At 43.5% G+C, this 19576-nt stretch overlaps 1 protein-coding gene across 1 annotated transcript in view; it reads right to left on the bottom strand.

The window, feature by feature from the left end:
• Positions 1-2236: 2236 nt before the first annotated feature.
• The window catches only part of LOC308686326 (uncharacterized protein), a gene marked incomplete at its 3' end in the record, with an annotated part of 105006 nt that continues 87666 nt past the window's right edge, over positions 2237-19576 (bottom strand). Inside the window, exons 13-17 of the mRNA XM_081394723.1 lie at positions 17680-17763; positions 17308-17406; positions 16778-16858; positions 2635-2730; positions 2237-2385 (exon numbers count right to left, since the gene is read on the bottom strand). Of these exons, the coding sequence (XP_081250849.1) occupies positions 2237-2385; positions 2635-2730; positions 16778-16858; positions 17308-17406; positions 17680-17763 (509 nt within the window). The remainder of the gene's footprint in view (positions 2386-2634; positions 2731-16777; positions 16859-17307; positions 17407-17679; positions 17764-19576) is intronic.

Genomic DNA, 19576 nt, shown 5'->3' with positions numbered 1-19576 from the left:
AGATGATTCAGTTTAGTTTAGTTTAGAATGAGTCAGTATGAGTCATAATCAATAATCTATGTAGGATTATCCTTGAACAGTCCATTTCATATTAACCCAACACCACATTCCACAGTTCGGAACGATTCCCCAGTGAATCATTAGTAAGTCATAAAACACAGTCATGGTGCCGAGATGGCTAAAGGAGATGTCACCCCCCTTTCCCTTGTTGTGTGTGTCTAATCTCAAACCAGCGATGCCAGGACAGCAGGAAAAGATTCCTCTTTGTTCTACAAACTTAAGACCAAATGGCCAAGAACCCTGTGGTGACCCCAATGCATAAATCCACAGCCTTATCAGGAAACGAAGGATGCTAAAGCATTCTTATGGCCCAGAATCACCACAAACCCTAAACCAGGGGACACCCCCCCTTTCTGCAGTTGTAAATTCCAGAGACTTTTGTCTCCAAAACCAATAGACTGAAATTAACCCACTTGTGGTTTAATACAAACAACGATCTCAAAATTGCTTCCAATAAGCTGAATTGATCACCAGTATTTACCTCACATATATCTTAAGTATCATGTATATTTTATGTAACCTGTGGAGTTCTTTCTGTGTGTTTAACTTTCATTACAGCCTATTTGTAAGGTTTTCTACCTCAGTTATAGGAACTAATCACCAGAAGTTGCCTCATACATGTGTATTCTCTGTAGTATGTATGCTGTATATTACTGAAGTTAATTTTGTGTGTTAAACACTTATCACAGCGAAATCCTTATTTAGTTCCACCTCCACTATGGGAAGTATATGTATTTTGGTACCTACTTGATGGGTAAATGATTTCTAGAATTTTGATATAAAGTAGATGTGTGTAGGATGCACCATATTTAAACTATTAAGTTTACTTATTAAAGCGTTTAACTAAACTCTCAGGAGTTTGGGCACACGTGATCATGTGGACTTTACGCTAATTACATGCAAGAACCGGAGAACAGGGCGTAGGTCCCGCCCAAGACAATATCTGATTGGCTGTCGCACTAGGAAGGACGGGTCAGATGGACACGCTTATAACCCAATGACAAGCAGCTATGAGTTGCTTTTTGCCTTGCTTTTTGCCTGCCTTGTGCCTCGCCTTTGCAGTGACGTTTGCTCTTGCTGACCTTTCCATCGTCCAGTGTGTATGCTTACATACTCTTCAAACCACCAAGAGCTCACTCAAAACTCATCAACTCTTCCGTAAGATCCTTCGTTGAACTTCGTCAAAGAAACTCCTCTCAGAGTCGCTCCAGACTCAGAGGAAACTCCGTTGCATAGCAACCCGCAATCCAGGAAATCCCGCGAACGAAGCGCCACCCGGCAAAGCCAACCAACCATTCACCATCGAGTGCTGTCCCTCAGAACGCACCATCGACCGACTGCCAGCCAATCAGCGCCGAAGAGATTCCCTCCAGCAACTGCGTCACAGACGGGAACGCACGCGCTTACAGGAGCATCCAAACGCAAGTACACAATTTCTCCTAATTCTGGCTGAACTGGTGCAAATCTTATTAAGAAAATGAACTAAGATTAAAGTGCTAGTAGATTGATTCTCTCAGGTTGCGATCAAGAAGTGTCTAACGCTAGACATTTGGGACTCCATTCACCCTCCGTTAACATCACTTTTCTCTGTAACTGTTTGAATGAATGTTTGTGTGTTTTCGTTTAGTTTAGTTTGTGTGTATTAGAGTAGTTCAATAAAGTCTTGGTTGATTTTACATACAAGCGTCTTGTGCTGTGTGCTTACAAGTTACTGCCTTAAACTGTAGATTTTGCTACCTTGCTCATATTAATCAGTTATCATAACTTTATGATATTATTACCGTAGGCCACGGGATAATATTCTGTCCAGAATTGATAAAATACCCTAATCTCAACTTATCGGTGGACGAATAGTTGATAAAGTGTTAAATATGAATTCTGAATAATTTGCATATTAATTCGGTTCTTATTCCCTGTAATTCAATCCCCTTTGAGTTATATTGATGCTATTCCCTTATTAATCTTACATCTATAACTGTGAATCAAACTGAAGCTGTAGAGTCTCAGTTCAATCAAACACAATAAACACACGTGTGAGATTCATCAATCATCACAACACAAAACTCAGCATTTATTCCCTGAAAGTGACGCATCCTAAAGACAGATGATTGGTCACATATGTGCTCATATTTTTAAATGAAAATCCCTTAAAGAAATATGAGAGACACCAAAACACCGGAAGTGAATGTATTAGTTTAATGGTCTTTAAGTTCAGGTTATACTCACAGGGTTCAAATACCACTAAAACCATCAGAAATAAAGTGAAGAGGAATTCAGAGGAAAAGACGATGATCCTCATATCTCCAACGGCTCCTTCTCCATTAACTGAGGATGAGAATAAACCACAGTATTTCATTTACAGCATGAACAGCTGATTATAAGGCTTATTATTGCTCCAATGAATATATGTGAATGAAAGGAGAATAATAACTTTCAGATGAGGATCATTTCTGCCTCACAGTGAGATATTATCACTCACTCAGTTCAGATTAAAATGCTGTATTAGTTTATAATGTGTGTGTTTTTACCAGAAAGCTCAGATATAATGTAAGTGATGTTGAAGTGTTCACTCGCCTGTTTTCAGGATCAGTTCAGTCATCAGAGCAACAGCGTTCAGTAAAACAACACCGACTGATCCAAACACATACACAGGGACAACACGGAGAAGAGCTGGAAGATACAATAATAATACAGTTTCATATCATCACCTTTAGAGAAACACATTTCTTTAAAAAGAAATAAGAAATTATTCAAAAAATATCTTAGAACCTTAGAATAAGGATTTCCAGCATTCATTGAAGTTGAATAAAACATGACAGTAACACATAATATTCATACACAACACACCCTCATGTTTCACACACATTTGTTCTTGATTGAGGAAACATTATAGTGAACTAGAAGTTCGTAAACAAACTTTAAAATTGGCTTGAAAAAGCATTGTCTGAAAGTTTGAAATAACTTTGACAAGCTTAAAGTTTGAATTGAATGGGTTTAACATGATTTACCGCGTTACTAGCATGATTTACCACATTGTTAGCATGATTTAACATGAATTACCATGTTGCAAGCCTGATTTAGCATTAATTACCATGTAGCTAACATGATTTAGCATGCTGTTGGCATTAATTATCATTGTGTTAACATGTTTTAGCATGGAGTTAGCATGAATTAGTTTAATGCTATCATGTTTTATCGTGTAGCTAGCATGATTTAACATTATTCACCATGTTGCTAGCATGATTTAGCATTGAATTACCATGTTACTAGCATGATTTAGGAAGCTGTTAACGTGAATTACCATTTTGTTAACATGTTTTAAAGTGTAAGTTGCAGGTAAAAATTTTCACGAAAAAAATGCAATAAACATAAAGATAAGAACCGCCTACCACTGTTTTGTATGTTTTTCATACCAAAATGCTGAATATAATATGAAAAGTTGGTACTTTTTAGTGGTTTTAAGCACTCCCTCTCCCTTCCACTAGGCTGGGCGTGACGTCATAAAAGGAACTCCAAGCCTAGAGTTACTGTAGTCTAATGGCAAGTAGGCTAGCAGTTATATTGAAATAACTTAATTGTAAACATAATCGTGTGTGCTGGCTTCAAGAGGACCGTGATCCTGCCTGAAATGAGAGTAAGCTATTTGCAAAACAAACGGGTTCAGGCAGCATGCACGCAAAGTTAAACCGAACTTTTATTTTGACGGGTTGCCGTGAAGACCGTTGAGTTTCTGTGCGTGTATGATATGACGATAGTTTTTCTCAAATGAAACGGTAAAATGACTCAGAGTGGCTCTGGAGATGAATTTCATCATGTCATCATATCGTGACTGGCAGCAGCTAGACTGAAAACAGCGCGCGCATCACTCGTGCTTCAGTGTGTGTGTGTGTGTGTGTGTGTGAAATGACACCGCGCGTCTGCGCCATTCATTCACACAGAGACAAAGAACATGCAATGTTAATATTTAAATAGTATTTCTGCAGTTTAATATACACAGACACTCGTGGTATATATCGGCTACAGTGCTCATCATAGTAATAAAAGATAGTCTGGAGCCCCGTGCTTAGATAAACATGGAAGCGACTTAACGCAGCTGCCTAACGTTACTGGGTACCGAATATACCCGGTACTACAGAAATGCTGGTACCGTCACATTTTCAGTACCGAAGTACCGGTATTTTGACAACACTAGTTCCCCACCTCCCCAGTCGTTCTCCATAATCGAGCCACAAACAGTAGGAGTCTAGCAGAGTATGGTTGCAACTTCCTTCTATGACGTCATCACCCAGTTGCTGTAAAAACGCGCTACCTTGAAGAAACCCCAATAAATGTTATTTTAACGCATTTTAAGACAGAAATGTTTATATATATACATATTGAGCACTTAATTTACACATTAATTGGTTGTGGTGGTTAACCTGCAACTTACACTTTAACATGTTGTTAACGTGAATTACCATGTTGCTAGCATGGTTTTGCATTAATTACCATGTAGCTAACATGATTTAGCATGCTGTTATCATGAATTATAATTGTGCTAGCATATTATGTTAGCATAAATTAACATGATGCTATCATGCTTTATCATGTTGCTAGCATGATTTAACATGAATGACCATGTTGTCAGCATGATTTAAGATGCTGTTAACATGAATTAACATTTTGCTTACATGTTGTTAGCATGATTTAGCATGAATTACCATGTAGCTAACATGATTTGGCATTCTGTTAGCATGAATTATAATTGTGTTAACATGTTTTAGCATGTTGATAACATGATTTAGCATGATGCTATCATGAATTAGCATTTTGCTAACATGTTTTAAAATGTTGTTAGTGTGGCCGGATAAGTGATTTGGCCTGCCGATTGGTCCTTGTTGAGTGGGGCTTTGATACTCCAATAAGGGGGAAGCGGCCGTAATATTTAAGGACCCTTATTTTGACGGGTTTACGGGTCCTCGTAGGTCTGGGTTCTTCACTTCGGTTTCGGTTCTCGGTCCCCTTTAAGGTATGTTTACACTCTCTTTCTGGCGGTGTAAATACACGGATTACTTTAGTAATGTGCTTCATTTATAGTTTATTTATAGCGGGGCTGGTGGCGATGGCATTGTAACAGGTTTCTGGCGGAGTTGCTTTCAGGTACGTGGATATATACATCTTAAGCTCTATCGCTGTGTTTGGGGTAATTATTATGTCACATTTAGCAGTAAGAACGCGTTGGCAGATGCGGGTGCACGCTGGCCGGTAAACAGAGCCGCAGCATCGGTTGTGAGTAGCCATACAGCGCTGCGTTCGATCGTGATTCTATCTAAACCGTAAGTAACCTCTCCCTTGTTCACATTCGGGGTTCGGAACATTTAAGTTGACTTGTGTCTCGTTGTTGAAGGTGAATGGAGAATGGATCATCGCGGTCTCTGATCCATAGTGGGGAACGCTGCACGCGACGCCGCTGCTGTTTTGCTTCCCGGCAACGTTTTCCTTGTTTAATTTGTTTATTTTTTTTCAGTGTGTTTGTGTTGCTGGACTAACGCCTGGTGATTATATGGCAGGTATTATGGAAGGCTAGTTCTCTAGCTTGGTGTCTGCTGCCTACCAGGGTTATGTTGTTTTGTTTATAAGTATAGTTTATTTTCTTTTTGTTTTGTTTTGCCGGGTTCTCTTACGAGAGGTTCTCTCGTATTGCGTAAGTTGCTTACGCTACGGGAAAGTTCTCTTTCTTCGAGATCTGAAGCCAAAAAATTATCCTTAATTTTGTATTCATTGTCAACGCAGTGCGGCAGCCGGCAGACCATGACGGGCTGTATAAGCGTGCTCATTGGTTGCCCGGCGGCAACTGCTGCAGCCTACCAGTGAGCCCTGTGTGACGTCACACCCTATGAGGGCGCTTCGCGCCCTCCACACCCTTCTAACCGTCAAGATGGGTGTGGCCAGTGTGTATATAAGGAGGGCTCGCGGGCTGAGAATCTGATTTTCTTGTCTTCAGCGAAGCTCTTCGCATCGCTGGATCTTGAGAGCCGCCGCCGTTGAAACCAGCGACCAGCAAGCCTAGGACAGCGCCTGAGGAAGCCGGCCGCCTTCGCCGCTTTCAGCCATCCGTGCCTGCTACGCTATCCGGCGTCATATCCTTTTATTACCGCCCCGCGACACACACTTTCTCTCACTGTTCTATAGAGCACGAGGCGTTTTTGTCAAAATGCCTCGTTTTTCCTGCGGCTCGTGCCGCGCCCCGCTCAGCAACCGAGACCGCCACCTCTTCTGCGCTCTCTGCCTGGGCCGCGAGCACGCCGCCACCGCACTCTCTACGGGCGGCTGCCCCGAGTGCGAAGAACTCTTAATGCCGACCCTGCGGGCTCGACCTGAAGTTTTCGACCAAGCTGTCGCTCCGCCTGTCCCTGCCGGGCCACGCAAGAAGAAGCGCCGCTCGCAGAGACCACCGGAGACTGATGTGACTGAGGAGCTCGCCGGAACCTCTCCCTCGAGCTTCTCTCTCGCCCTCTCTCCCCCTTTGTTGGGCCGCGCAGATTGCGCCGTTCACAAAGGATGACAGAGCGGATGGTCACGAGCAACGTTCAGCGCGCGCGCCTCACTCACCGGCGAAAAGAGGAGAGAGAGTGTTTTAGTCCCGCTGTGGCCGGACAAGCCCCCAATTCTCACACATTTCTCAGTCCCCTCTTAAGTTCAGGCGGCTGGAAATATTACTATTGCAGTAAACGAGCCTGTTTTAGTACACGCACGCCTGCAAACAAACATGAGGTCGCTCTCTCTTATGCTCGCGCTAACCGAAAGTTAATGTGTTCTCCCCTGTGGTACAGTGGCAGAATCATAGGCTTTCGCGCCAGAGACCTGTGTTCGATCCCGGCTCTCGCGGCAGATACAAATTTATGCTGCTCGCTTCTCCGAGCTCGCGGCCAGTTTTTCTTACATACAGAAAGCGAACCCGCCTCTCGCACCACTCCTACTCATGGTGCTCGAGTATAAACACGACTAAACACGAGGGAAGAAAAGACGGTTTAGTCCCATTGCGGCTGGACCACCGTCAAAGCTTCACGCTCTGTCAGTCCTCGTTGCCACGGCTACTGCAGATGTTTACCTCGCAGCCAACGAGCCGGTATATCTACCCGCTCGCCTGCGCGCAACCACCGTTCTCAGAGAAATTTCGGCGACCCAGAGAAATTTCAAATGAGCATAATGTCTGGTTGCACGGCTCACGCCGTATGTGTTTCAAATGCAGTGAATGTGCCCACGTTTCCGTGTTCACCCCTGCACACAAGCACTATAAATCCCGTGTCTCTCACAGAGCTCACTCTCATAAAGCAGGCAGAAGCCGCTCGAGTGTTAAAAGTAGGTCACGTGTCCACCTCCCCGTGCCCACACCTACTCACTGCCCGCTCTGTCACACGGCCTCTCACGACCGGTCATGTTTAAATGTAAGTCCTGTGCCCGCCCTCGAGTGCTCACATATACTAACGCGCCTCACACTGTATGTTCCCCGTCCAAAGCCACCGGGACACTGTGTGTAAAACGGCCAGCTATCGCTGCATGTGAGCCGCCGTATTTAAGCACCAAGAGCGCGCGCGCTGTGCCCACGCCTCCGTTTCGAGCTCTCGAGCCTGCGACGCGCGGCAATCAGAGCTCGGAGGCCATTCTGCCCCTGGCTGCACACGCGAAAGCGTGGGAAGCTATTCCAGGCGCGTCAGAATGGGTGCTAAGCACAGTAAAAAAGGGCTATACTCTGCAGTTTGCTCGCCGCCCCCCGCGCTTTCATGCGCGTACCGAGATGAGAGTGAATGGGGAAGTAGCACATCTACTTTGAGCAGAAATAGCGACACTCCTGTGCAAAGGGACTATAGAACCGGTACCCCCTTCTATGAGCGAGTCAGGCTTTTACAGCCATTATTTCCTCGTTCCCAAGAAGGACGGAGCTCTCAGACCGATTTTGGATCTGAGACATTTGAACAAGGCTCTTATGAGAAGACCGTTCAAAATGGTCACAACCAGGCAGATCCTCGCGCAGATTTGCCCGAGGGACTGGTTTATCTCTCAAAAATATTTTTTTATTCTCTTTTTATTTTTGCCGCTTCCGGCGGCATTCGGATCAGAGTGACTCAGAGCTGCGTTTCAGCACTGAAGCCCTGGTTAGCGGCCGACTGGTACCAGCGGGGAGTGACAAAGGGAGCCGTCTCGCAATGCAAAGTTATCTCGACGGACGCTTCCACCTTAGGTTGGGGCGCTCTGTTCGAGGGCAAACCTGTCTTTGGCCTGTGGTCAGACCAGGAGAAATCCCTCCACATAAACTGTTTGGAGATGATAGCGGTCGAGAACGCGCTCAAGCGTTTCCTCCCACTCATACGGGATCACCATGTGCTAGTCCGCTCGGACAACATGTCCGTGGTGTCCTATGTGAACCGACAGGGTGTTGTCAGGTCCAGGAACCTGTGCAAACTGACAGAACGCCTTCTCGTGTGGGCTCATCATTCGTTGCGCTCGCTGAGAGCCGCGCACGTGCCGGGCCACCTGGATGTCGGCCCAGACAGACTGTCCAGTGACATCATTCCCCCGGGAGAATGGTCCCTGCACCCCCAGACAGTCCAGTTGCTCTGGCGCCTATTCGGCAGAGCGGAAGTCGACCTCTTTGCGTCGAAAGACAACGCTCACTGCCCGATGTTCTTCTCAAGGAGCGAGGACGCGCTGGCCCAGACCTGGCCCAGCCTCCCGCTGTACGCTTTCCGTCCGATCTCCCTGTTACCACAGGTCATCACGAGGATCAGGGAAACGCACCACCCAGTGCTTCTTATAGCCCCACGTTGGGAGAACCAAATCTGGTACCCAGAGCTAGTGAGGCTGTCGCACTTATCCCCATGGCCAATCCCGGTGAGAAAGGATCTCCTCTCTCAAGCCGGTGGATCGATCTGGCATCCCCATCCAGAGCGCTGGTCTCTGCATGCGTGGATAATCAACGGATACCTGTTGACCTACCAGAAGGGGTCGTAAACACGATCACGCAGTCTAGAGCTCCCTCTATGAGAAGGCTCTATGCGTCTAAATGGTCTGTGTTCGCTAAATGGTGCGCTACTAAGAGCCTGGATCCACGCACATGTGAGGTCCCACGGGTGCTCTCCTTCCTACAGGAGCTGTTGGACAAGGGCAGGTCCCCTTCCACGCTCAAAGTGTATGTGGCGGCTATTGCAGCGTTTGCTGAGACGACGCGCAGCTGTGCAATAGGAAGGAACGAGCTTATTATCCGTTTCCTCAGAGGAGCCAGACGGATGAATCCCCCGCGGCCCCCCCTCGGTTCCTATTTGGGATCTGTCCTTGGTCCTGGAGGCCCTGAAGGCTTTCCCTTTGAACCGCTTGAATCCGTGGATTTGAAGTACCTTTCGCTCAAAACCGTTTTTCTGATAGCTCTGTCTTCAGTAAAACACGTGGGGGATCTGCACGCGCTATCCGTTAGCCCTGCATGTCTTGAGTTCGGACCAAATGACTCTAAAGTCATTCTCAGACCGAGACACGGTTACATCCCCAAAGCGATTGGTACCCCCTTTAGGGCGCAAATCATCTCCCTTTCGGCTCTGCCAGCATCCGATAGTGGGGACAGTGATAACTTCCTATGCCCCGTCAGGGCGCTGAGAGTTTACATTACGCGCTCCGCCGCTTTTAGGCATTCCGAGCAGCTCTTTGTCTCTTTCGGCGGGCGCACCAAAGGTCTCGCCGCCTCGAAACAGAGCCTGTCCAGGTGGATAGTGGACGTAGTTGCAGCAGCTTACGCCTCCAAACACCTGCAGTGCCCTTTGGGTATCAGAGCCCACTCCACTAGAGGCATCGCCTCTTCGTGGGCCTGGTCCAGCGGAATTTCTATCCACGATATTTGTATGGCGGCGGGTTGGGCCTCCCCATCGACATTCGTGAGGTTTTATAACCTGGAAGTTCCCGCCTTGCAGGCTAAACTGTTGTCAGTATAAGTGGCATGTATGTTCTGCCCAGTCGCTCATGTGCAGACTACGTTCACGTACTGGTAATATTTCTGGTATGGCACCAAGGGAAGAGTGTTTTTGTACACAGACCGGCTATGCCGCTCTGTTCCTTTGTTCCCCACTACGCGCTTGTGTACCAGTGCTGGCCCGCGCCGCTGGCCGCCTGTCCTACACTCGGTTGCGCTGGGGATTATTCTCTCCACACATAGACCGGTGAGACCGCTCTATTTTTCCCCTAATATGTGCTTATGTACTATGCGGGCCCGTGCTACTGGCCGCATTGTTTACATTGATATATATAGACCGGCTGTGCTGCTCTATTTTATATATGAAGTGAAGTGCTTTGTACATGTGCTGGCCCGTTTCTCCGACCGGCCACCTGTTTCAGCATGTTGTTTTCCCCGGTCTCCCTGGGACTCATGTGCTGGATGCTCGGCGCGCACGGTGTTGACAAGGGGTTCCCGTAGCGTAAGCAACTTACGCAATACGAGAGAACCTCTCATAAGAGAACGTACTCGGTTACCTAATGTAACCTCGGTTCTCTCTAGAAGAGGGAACGAGTATTGCGTAACCTGCCGTGACGCGCCACGAGCTTTTGCGCTTCAGACTATGAAAACCAGATTCTCAGCCCGCGAGCCCTCCTTATATACACACTAGCCACACCCATCTTGACGGTTAGAAGGGTGTGGAGGGCGCGAAGCGCCCTCATAGGGTGTGACGTCACACAGGGCTCACTGGTAGGCTGCAGCAGTTGCCGCCGGGCAACCAATGAGCACGCTTATACAGCCCGTCATGGTCTGCCGGCTGCCGCACTGCGTTGACAATGAATACAAAATTAAGGATAATTTTTTGGCTTCAGATCTCGAAGAAAGAGAACTTTCCCGTAGCGTAAGCAACTTACGCAATAGTTTATGTTGGGGTAAATTCTGTCTGGTGTGATTACTTGTGGGCATTTTTCATGTTGTATTTTATAATACAAGTCTGTAAGTGTTTATTTCTTCCTCATCCCCGGTCCTGTTATTTTTGTGCCACTAGTCGCTGATGTCGGCCCATGAAGAAAGACTTCAGGAATCTGATCGATACGGTACGCAGCACATCGCCTGATATAACGATCATTGTGTCAGGACCGCTTCCCACATACCGACTAGGTCATGAAAAGTTTAGTAGATTATTCGCGCTAAATGAATGGTTAATGTCATGGTGCAATGAGCAGAAACTGCTCTTTGTAAATAATTGGAATCTGTTTTGGGAGCGTCCTAGGCTTTACCGTGCTGATGGCTTACACCCAAGCAGATTCGGATCGGATCTTCTGTCAGATATAAATAGTGTAGAATATTGCATAGAAACTGTGTCTATTCCTCGTTTAGTGAGATCAAATAATAAATCTACTGCAGGATCTAGAAAAAATCTAATTGTTATTAAACCAGAAAATGTTGCTATTAGTAACCAAAAACAATTTCTAAAGCTAGGTCTTCTAAACATTAGATCACTCACACCTAAGGCAGTTATTGTAAATGAAATAGTCACGGATAATAGCTTCGATGTACTTTGCCTTACTGAAACTTGGCTTAAACCTAATGATTATTTCGGTCTAAATGAGTCTACTCCATTAGGATACTCCTATAAGCACGAACCCCGTCTGATTGGTCGTGGCGGCGGTGTTGCAGCGGTCTATAGAGATATTCTCAATGTTACTCAGAAAACGGGTTATAAGTTTATTTCGTTTGAAATACTTGTACTAAATGTTACGCTCTTAGATGTTAGAAAAAAATCCATATTATCTCTAGCCTTGGCTACCGTATATAGACCGCCTGGGCCTTACGCTGATTTCCTAAAAGAGTTTGCAGATTTTCTCTCAGATCTATTGGTCAATGTAGATAAAGCATTAATTGTTGGAGATTTTAACATACACGTAGATAATCCAAATGATGCGTTAGGGGCTGCGTTTATAGATTTATTAAATTCCTTTGGGGTCAAACAAAACGTCACCGGACCAACTCATCGTCTTAATCATACACTCGATTTAATTATATCATATGGAACCGATCCAACCGATATAGATATCATTCCACAAAGTGATGATGTCACTGACCATTACTTGGTAACTTGCATATTACGTACTGCTGTAATATGTCATGCGGCGCCGCGTTTTCGACCAGGCAGAACAATCCTTCCATCCACCATAGATAATTTCTCGAGTTGCTTGTCTGATCTGTCTCAGCTGCTGCCTGAACCCAAACAAACAGATGAACTAGAAGAACTAACTAGCACTATGAGCACCATTCTCTCTAGAACATTGGATGTTGTTGCACCCGTTAGATTAAAAAAGGTTACAGAGAAAATTAAAGCACCATGGTACAATAATACTACGCATGTTCTAAAGAGAGAAACCCGTAATTTAGAGCGTAAATGGAAACAAACTAATTTAGAGGTCTTTAGAATCGCGTGGAAAGACAGTATGTCACGTTATAAAAAGGCCCTAAAAGCGGCCAGGGCTGAGCATCTACGCAAACTAATAGAAAACAACCAAAACAATCCTAGGTTTTTATTTAACACCGTGGCTAGACTAACAAATAAACAGACGTCACCCGAACAAAATATCCCGTTACAGTTTAGTAGTAATGATTTTATGAAGTTCTTCACTGAGAAAATAGAAAACATCAGAACCACAATTGTAAACGTTCAATCCTCAATCGCACCTTATAATTCAGCCTCAATTATCCCCCCGCAAGAACAATTACAGTGCTTTACAACTATAGAACAAAAAGAGTTAAATAAACTTATCACTTCATCTAAAACAACAACATGTTTATTAGATCCTATACCAACTAAACTACTGAAGGAAGTGTTACCTGTAGTGGAAGAGCCTCTCCTCAATATTATTAACTCGTCTTTATCTTTAGGTCATGTTCCAAGAACATTTAAACTGGCAGTTATAAAACCTCTCATTAAGAAACCACAATTAGATCATAATAATCTAGCAAATTATAGACCCATTTCAAATCTACCTTTTATGTCTAAAATACTAGAAAAAGTTGTGTCCACTCAACTGGGCTCTTTCTTGCAAGAAAATGATATCTATGAAAAGTTTCAGTCTGGATTCAGGCCGCATCATAGCACTGAAACTGCGCTCGTTAAAATCACAAATGATTTACTCTTAGCTTCTGACCAAGGCTGTATCTCAATACTAGTTTTACTTGATCTAAGTGCTGCGTTCGATACTATAGATCATACAATACTCTTAGATCGACTACAAAATTATACTGGTGTTCAAGGACAAGCATTAAGCTGGTTTAGATCATACTTATCTGACCGCTACCATTTTGTCTATTTAAATGGAGAAAAATCAATCATAACTCCAGTAAACTATGGAGTGCCGCAGGGATCTGTGTTAGGCCCTCTGTTATTCTCAATATATATGATGCCACTTGGAAATATTATAAGGAAACATGGAATTAGTTTCCATTGTTATGCTGATGACACTCAAATATATATTTCATCACGGCCGGATGAAAACGCTAATTTATCCAAATTGACAGAGTGTGTTAAAGATATAAAAGATTGGATGACGCGTAATTTTCTTTTATTAAATCCAGACAAGACAGAGGTAATACTTATCGGTTCAAAAAACCGCCCACAGAACCTCTCACAATACAACTTTGACATCGTAGGATGTCCTGTTACTTTATCCGCTACAGTAAAAGACCTGGGTGTTATACTCGATTGTAACCTGTCTTTTGAAAATCATATTTCGTATGTTACAAAAACTGCCTTTTTCCACCTTAGAAACATTGCTAAGCTACGTAATATGCTATCAGTTTCTGATGCAGAAAAGTTAGTTCATGCATTCATGACCTCGAGACTAGATTACTGTAATGCTTTATTAGCCGGTTGTCCTGCATCCTCAATAAACAAGCTACAGTTAGTCCAAAATGCAGCCGCTAGAGTTCTTACTAGATCAAGAAAATATGATCATATAACACCGATTTTATCATCACTACATTGGCTACCTATAAAGTTCCGTATTAATTATAAGGTATTGCTACTGACTTATAAAGCCCTAAACGGCTTAGCTCCAGTCTATTTAACGGATCTTCTATCACCCTATAATCCATCGCGCTCTTTAAGATCAATAAATTCGAGGCTTTTGGTCATACCTAGGATATCCAGATCCACCAAAGGAGGGAGAGCATTTTCACATTTGGCTCCAAAACTCTGGAATAGCCTTCCTGATACTGTTCGTTACTCGGACTCACTCTCCCAGTTTAAAACTAGATTAAAGACGCATCTTTTCAGCCAGGCATTCATATAATATTGTTAATCTCACAGTTTCAAACTACAATCCGGCCTCTAGTTCATAAATGCCAGAGGAGAACTGGCCCCCGACTGAGCCTGGGTTCTCCCAAGGTTTTTTTTTCTCCATTAGGTCACCTGATGGAGTTTTAGGACACCATTAGGTCACTTGATGGAGTTTTTCGGTTCCTTGCCACTGTTGCCTTTGGCTTGCTCAGTTGGGGATATTTTGGGGATATTTAATTTTATTCTATCAATCTATAAATTCCACTAGAAACAAACTTTGTCGTATTATTTTATTTTAATACTGTGAAAGCTGCTTTGATACAATCTGTATTGTAAAAAGCGCTATACAAATATACTTGATTTGATTTGATTTGATTTGATTGTCAGCTCGAGCAGCAGAAGGCACCGTTAGGGGGGCTGGGGTATTATAGTCGCCCTATTTGGTGGCTGTATTTTAGTTTTCTTTTCATTATTTTGTGTACTTTATTTTGATTGTTCATACGAGTCCCCTTCTTCTCTCTCCAGGAGCCAGTGAGGATTTGGCGTGGAACGGGGGAGGCTAGTTGCTTCATTCGAGTGGTGTGCTACACGTGTGCTACCCCGTGTGCTGTGTGTGCTGTCAAAACGTCCTAAGGGTTGGGGGGTGCTGGTTTGATTTGCTGTGACTTGAGGTGGGTTTGGACAACCTCTGGAATTGCAGCCAGCCTGCCCTGTTCCCGCCAAGCTTGGCTCGGAGGAAGTATTTGTTACGTGTAAGAGTCCTGAGAGTGAGTTTTATTGGTGCTGATCATTTTATAATAAAGTATTTTTGTATTGCCCCTCACGTCTCCTGTCATCTGCCTGTCCAAATGGTAACACTTACCTGTGCTTTTCTTGGGAGTTATTTCCCTGGTTCCCCCCAGGGTGGCGTAGTCGGATTAAAATTAGAGATTAACTGTTCCCTCTACTTGAGTTATCGCCACATTAGCATGAATTACAAAGTTGTTAGCATTAAATACCATGTAGCTAACATGATTTGGCATTCTGTTAGCATGAATTAACATTGTGTTAGTATGAATTAGCATGATGCTATAATGTTTTATCATGTTACTAGCATGAATTACCATGTTGCTAACATGATTTAATATGCTGTTAACACAAATGAGCTTTTTTGCTAATGTTTAAACATGTTGCTAACATGCTTTAACATTAATTACCATGTAGCTAACATGACAGATACATAGTGGATGAAGCTTAAACTCTATTGGAGTTAATGCTTTAAAGTTTTGACCCCCCTCAATGAAAGCGAATGGGACTATTATGATTGTTATGAAAACTGTAAGTCGGATCCGTTATAAAAGATAATAGCGTGTCAGAACAGTTGAAGGTCTGAGAGAGTTTGGTGTTTGTAGCTTTAAAGCTCTAGGAGGAGATGCTGTCTAAACTCAGGCTCAGAAGAAGAAGTTTAAATAGTAGATCAGTAAGTGAAGTAAGTTTGATCAAGCAAACTTAAATATCAGCAGGAGATCATAAACACACACGAGGAACAGGATTTCATGAAGATCATTATTACAACGACAGAATTAAAGCTGTGCTGAGATGGCAAACACTGAATAACTCTGTAAAACATCTGAGGTTTACCGTAAATATACGTCTGCAGCGTTTCAGGATTTACAGATTTAACTTAAACTTACAGTAAAAAGCTGTACTTCATTAACTGGTGTAATGTTATGAAGTACTAAAATACCATAAAAGCACAGGTGATGGTGAGAAAGGTCAAAGTTCATGATGAGATTAATACTAATATAGAAGCTGTACAGTGTCATACACACACACACACACACACACACACACACACACACACTAAACACCATCATAGACACACACACACACACACACACACACTAAACACCATCATAGACACACACACACACACACACACACTAAACACCATCATACACGCACACACACACACACTAAACACCATCATAGACACACACACACACACACACACACACACACTAAACACCATCATACACACACACACACACACACACACACACACACACACACACACACACACACTAAACACCATCATAGACACACACACACACACACACACACACACACACACACACACACACACTAAACACCATCATAGACACACACACACACACACACACACACACTAAACACCATCATAGACACACACATGACACTGAAATAATCAAATTAAACAACATCAACAACAGATGCAACATAAAGCCCTAATGTACAGAACGTATAAGAAAATAAACAGTTTCTCACTGTATATAGTCAGTTACAGTTACAGTTCTATTAGCGTTAAAATGACGATAGTTATCAGTGTAGAGACTCGATCTCTCCAGAAGAGAAGAACAGAAGAGAGTGAGGAGAATAAACGAGAGCTGATAGATGAAGATGATCAGAGATGATGATTAATACTGTACCCCAGTTAAATGACCGTGCGAAGTTCATCACTGTCCAGAATGACTGAAGAAACATGATCACACAGACCCATCCGACACGATCTGAACATCAACACACACATCAGATCATCACTGACAGTGTTCAACACACACATCAGATCATCACTGACAGTGATCATCAACACACACACACACACACACACACACACACACACACACACACACACACACATCAGATCATCACTGACAGTGTTCTTCAACACACACACACACACACACACACACACACACACACACACACACATCAGATCATCACTGACAGTGATCATCAACACACACACACACACACACACACACACACACACACACACACACACACACATCAGATCATCACTGACAGTGTTCTTCAACACACACACACACACACACACACACATCAGATCATCACTGACAGTGTTCATCAACACACACACATTTAACTTTAGCACACTTCAGCATAAAGCTGAGATATAGCAGACATGTGTCAGATATATAATGTAATATAATCATACCCTTCTCATTCTCCAGAGCTGTGCTGTAGAAATAGATAATTACAGCATTGATCAATAACATGAACATTAACCACACTGATCTCCTGACCGAAGGTGAACCTGAAAAACATGTTTAATATTAGTGTAAATCTGCATATCTGTGTTTGACACTCACTGAGTAAAACATCAAGACCACACATTAAACATATATAAAACATTTCATAAATGTTCAAAACGACTGAACACAGATTATTCTCATTAAACCCTCCACTTAAAATCTGTAAAGATCAGACATTCATAATGACACAAGCATTTATGAATTATATATTGATCAGATTAAGATGTTATGTGTGTTTATATGAGGGATCAGATCATAATTCATCAAACACTTACAGCCCATTTGTCGACCACATACTGTGTTCCAGTTGTTTCTTGTCACTGTTGTAAACACTGGTAACACTGCAACAATGATGAATCCTGGAAACAGAAGAGATTATATTAATGCAGAGATTATATTAATACAGATCCTGAGATTCACTAACAGACATATTCACATATGAGTATACACAGTATATGAATGACTCTCAGGGCCCTATCTTGCACCCAGCGCAATTGACTTTGTACAGCGACGCATGTTTCATTCCTATTTTGCACCCGCGCACAGCGGACTTTTCCCTCCACAGACGCACGTCGGTAGACTAGCAAATGAACTTGCACTCCCCGGGGCGGTTCAGCAAAAAGAGGAGGCGTGTTCCGGCACAAACGTTCCCTGATGCTATTTTACAGGTTTAGAAAACAATTCCGCCACTAACCAAAAAAAAATAGTTTAAAGTCAGTGGCGCGTTGCGTATTTTAAGGGCGCATGCTTGGCCATAATCAATGTAGCGTGTGCACAACGCGCATACACTTTGATTCTCTACTCTACACACAGACACAGCAGTTTTCATTTTTGCAAATCATACATTACAATAGATAGATAGATAGATAGATAGACAGACAATTAATTATAAAAGCATAGGCATCTAGCTTACACATTTACCCAAATTATCATACACCTGTTTAACAGAAGTTAATTTGGGTGTGTTTCTCCATCCCCAATGTCACTTCTCTGTGTTTTACGGCCGTCAGCTGTGAACTGCTCCTGGCGTGCGCCTGGCAAATCCGCCGTTATAATAGCAATCCGCCATGGAACAAGTGCGCCTGCTCTTAAAGGGAAAGTGAGATGACGCTCTGATTGGTTTATTTCACGTTACGCCCAAACCACACCTATGAGTAATGAAGCTACTTCAGACCAACACATTTTAGATTTGCGTCGGGCGCAAGAGTAATTTATCCCACCGGTATAATAGCAACAGCGCCGAGACCCGCCCACAAAGTTACTTGCGTTTGACCCCCTTCAGAACTGCCTTAATTCTACGTGGCATTGATTCAACAAGGTGCTGAAAGCATTCTTTAGAAATGTTGGCCCATATTGATAGGATAGCATCTTGCAGTTGATGGAGATTTGTGGGATCCACATCCAGGGCACGAAGCTCCCGTTCCACCACATCCCAAAGATGCTCTATTGGGTTGAGATCTGGTGACTGTGGGGGCCATTTTAGTACAGTGAACTCATTGTCAAGTTCAAGACTCATCAGACTCATCAGACCAGGCAACATTTTTCCAGAAACCAAGAAACCAGTGAACTCATTGTTCAAGAAACCAATTTGAAATGATTCGAGCTTTGTGACATGGTGCATTATCCTGCTGGAAGTAGCCATCAGAGAATGGGTACATGGTGGTCATAAAGGGATGGACATGGTCAGAAACAATGCTCAGGTAGGCCGTGGCATTTAAACGATGCCCAATTGGCACTAAGGGGCCTAAAGTGTGCCAAGAAAACATCCCCCACACCATTACACCACCACCACCAGCCTGCACAGTGGTAACAAGGCATGATGGATCCATGTTCTCATTCTGTTTACGCCAAATTCTGACTCTACCATCTGAATGTCTCAACAGAAATCGAGACTCATCAAACCAGGCAACATTTTTCCAGTCTTCAACTGTCCAATTTTGGTGAGCTCGTGCAAATTGTAGCCTCTTTTTCCTATTTGTAGTGGAGATGAGTGGTACCCGGTGGGGTCTTCTGCTGTTGTAGCCCATCCGCCTCAAGGTTGTGCGTGTTGTGGCTTCACAAATGCTTTGCTGCATACCTCGGTTATAACAAGTGGTTATTTCAGTCAAAGTTGCTCTTCTATCAGCTTGAATCAGTCGGCCCATTCTCCTCTGACCTCTAGCATCAACAAGG

The sequence above is a fragment of the Scardinius erythrophthalmus genome (genome assembly GCF_964197995.2).
Source record: "Scardinius erythrophthalmus genome assembly, contig: HAP1_SCAFFOLD_150, whole genome shotgun sequence".
NCBI lineage: Eukaryota > Metazoa > Chordata > Actinopteri > Cypriniformes > Leuciscidae > Scardinius > Scardinius erythrophthalmus.
This window is presented reverse-complemented; position numbering and strand designations above follow the sequence as displayed.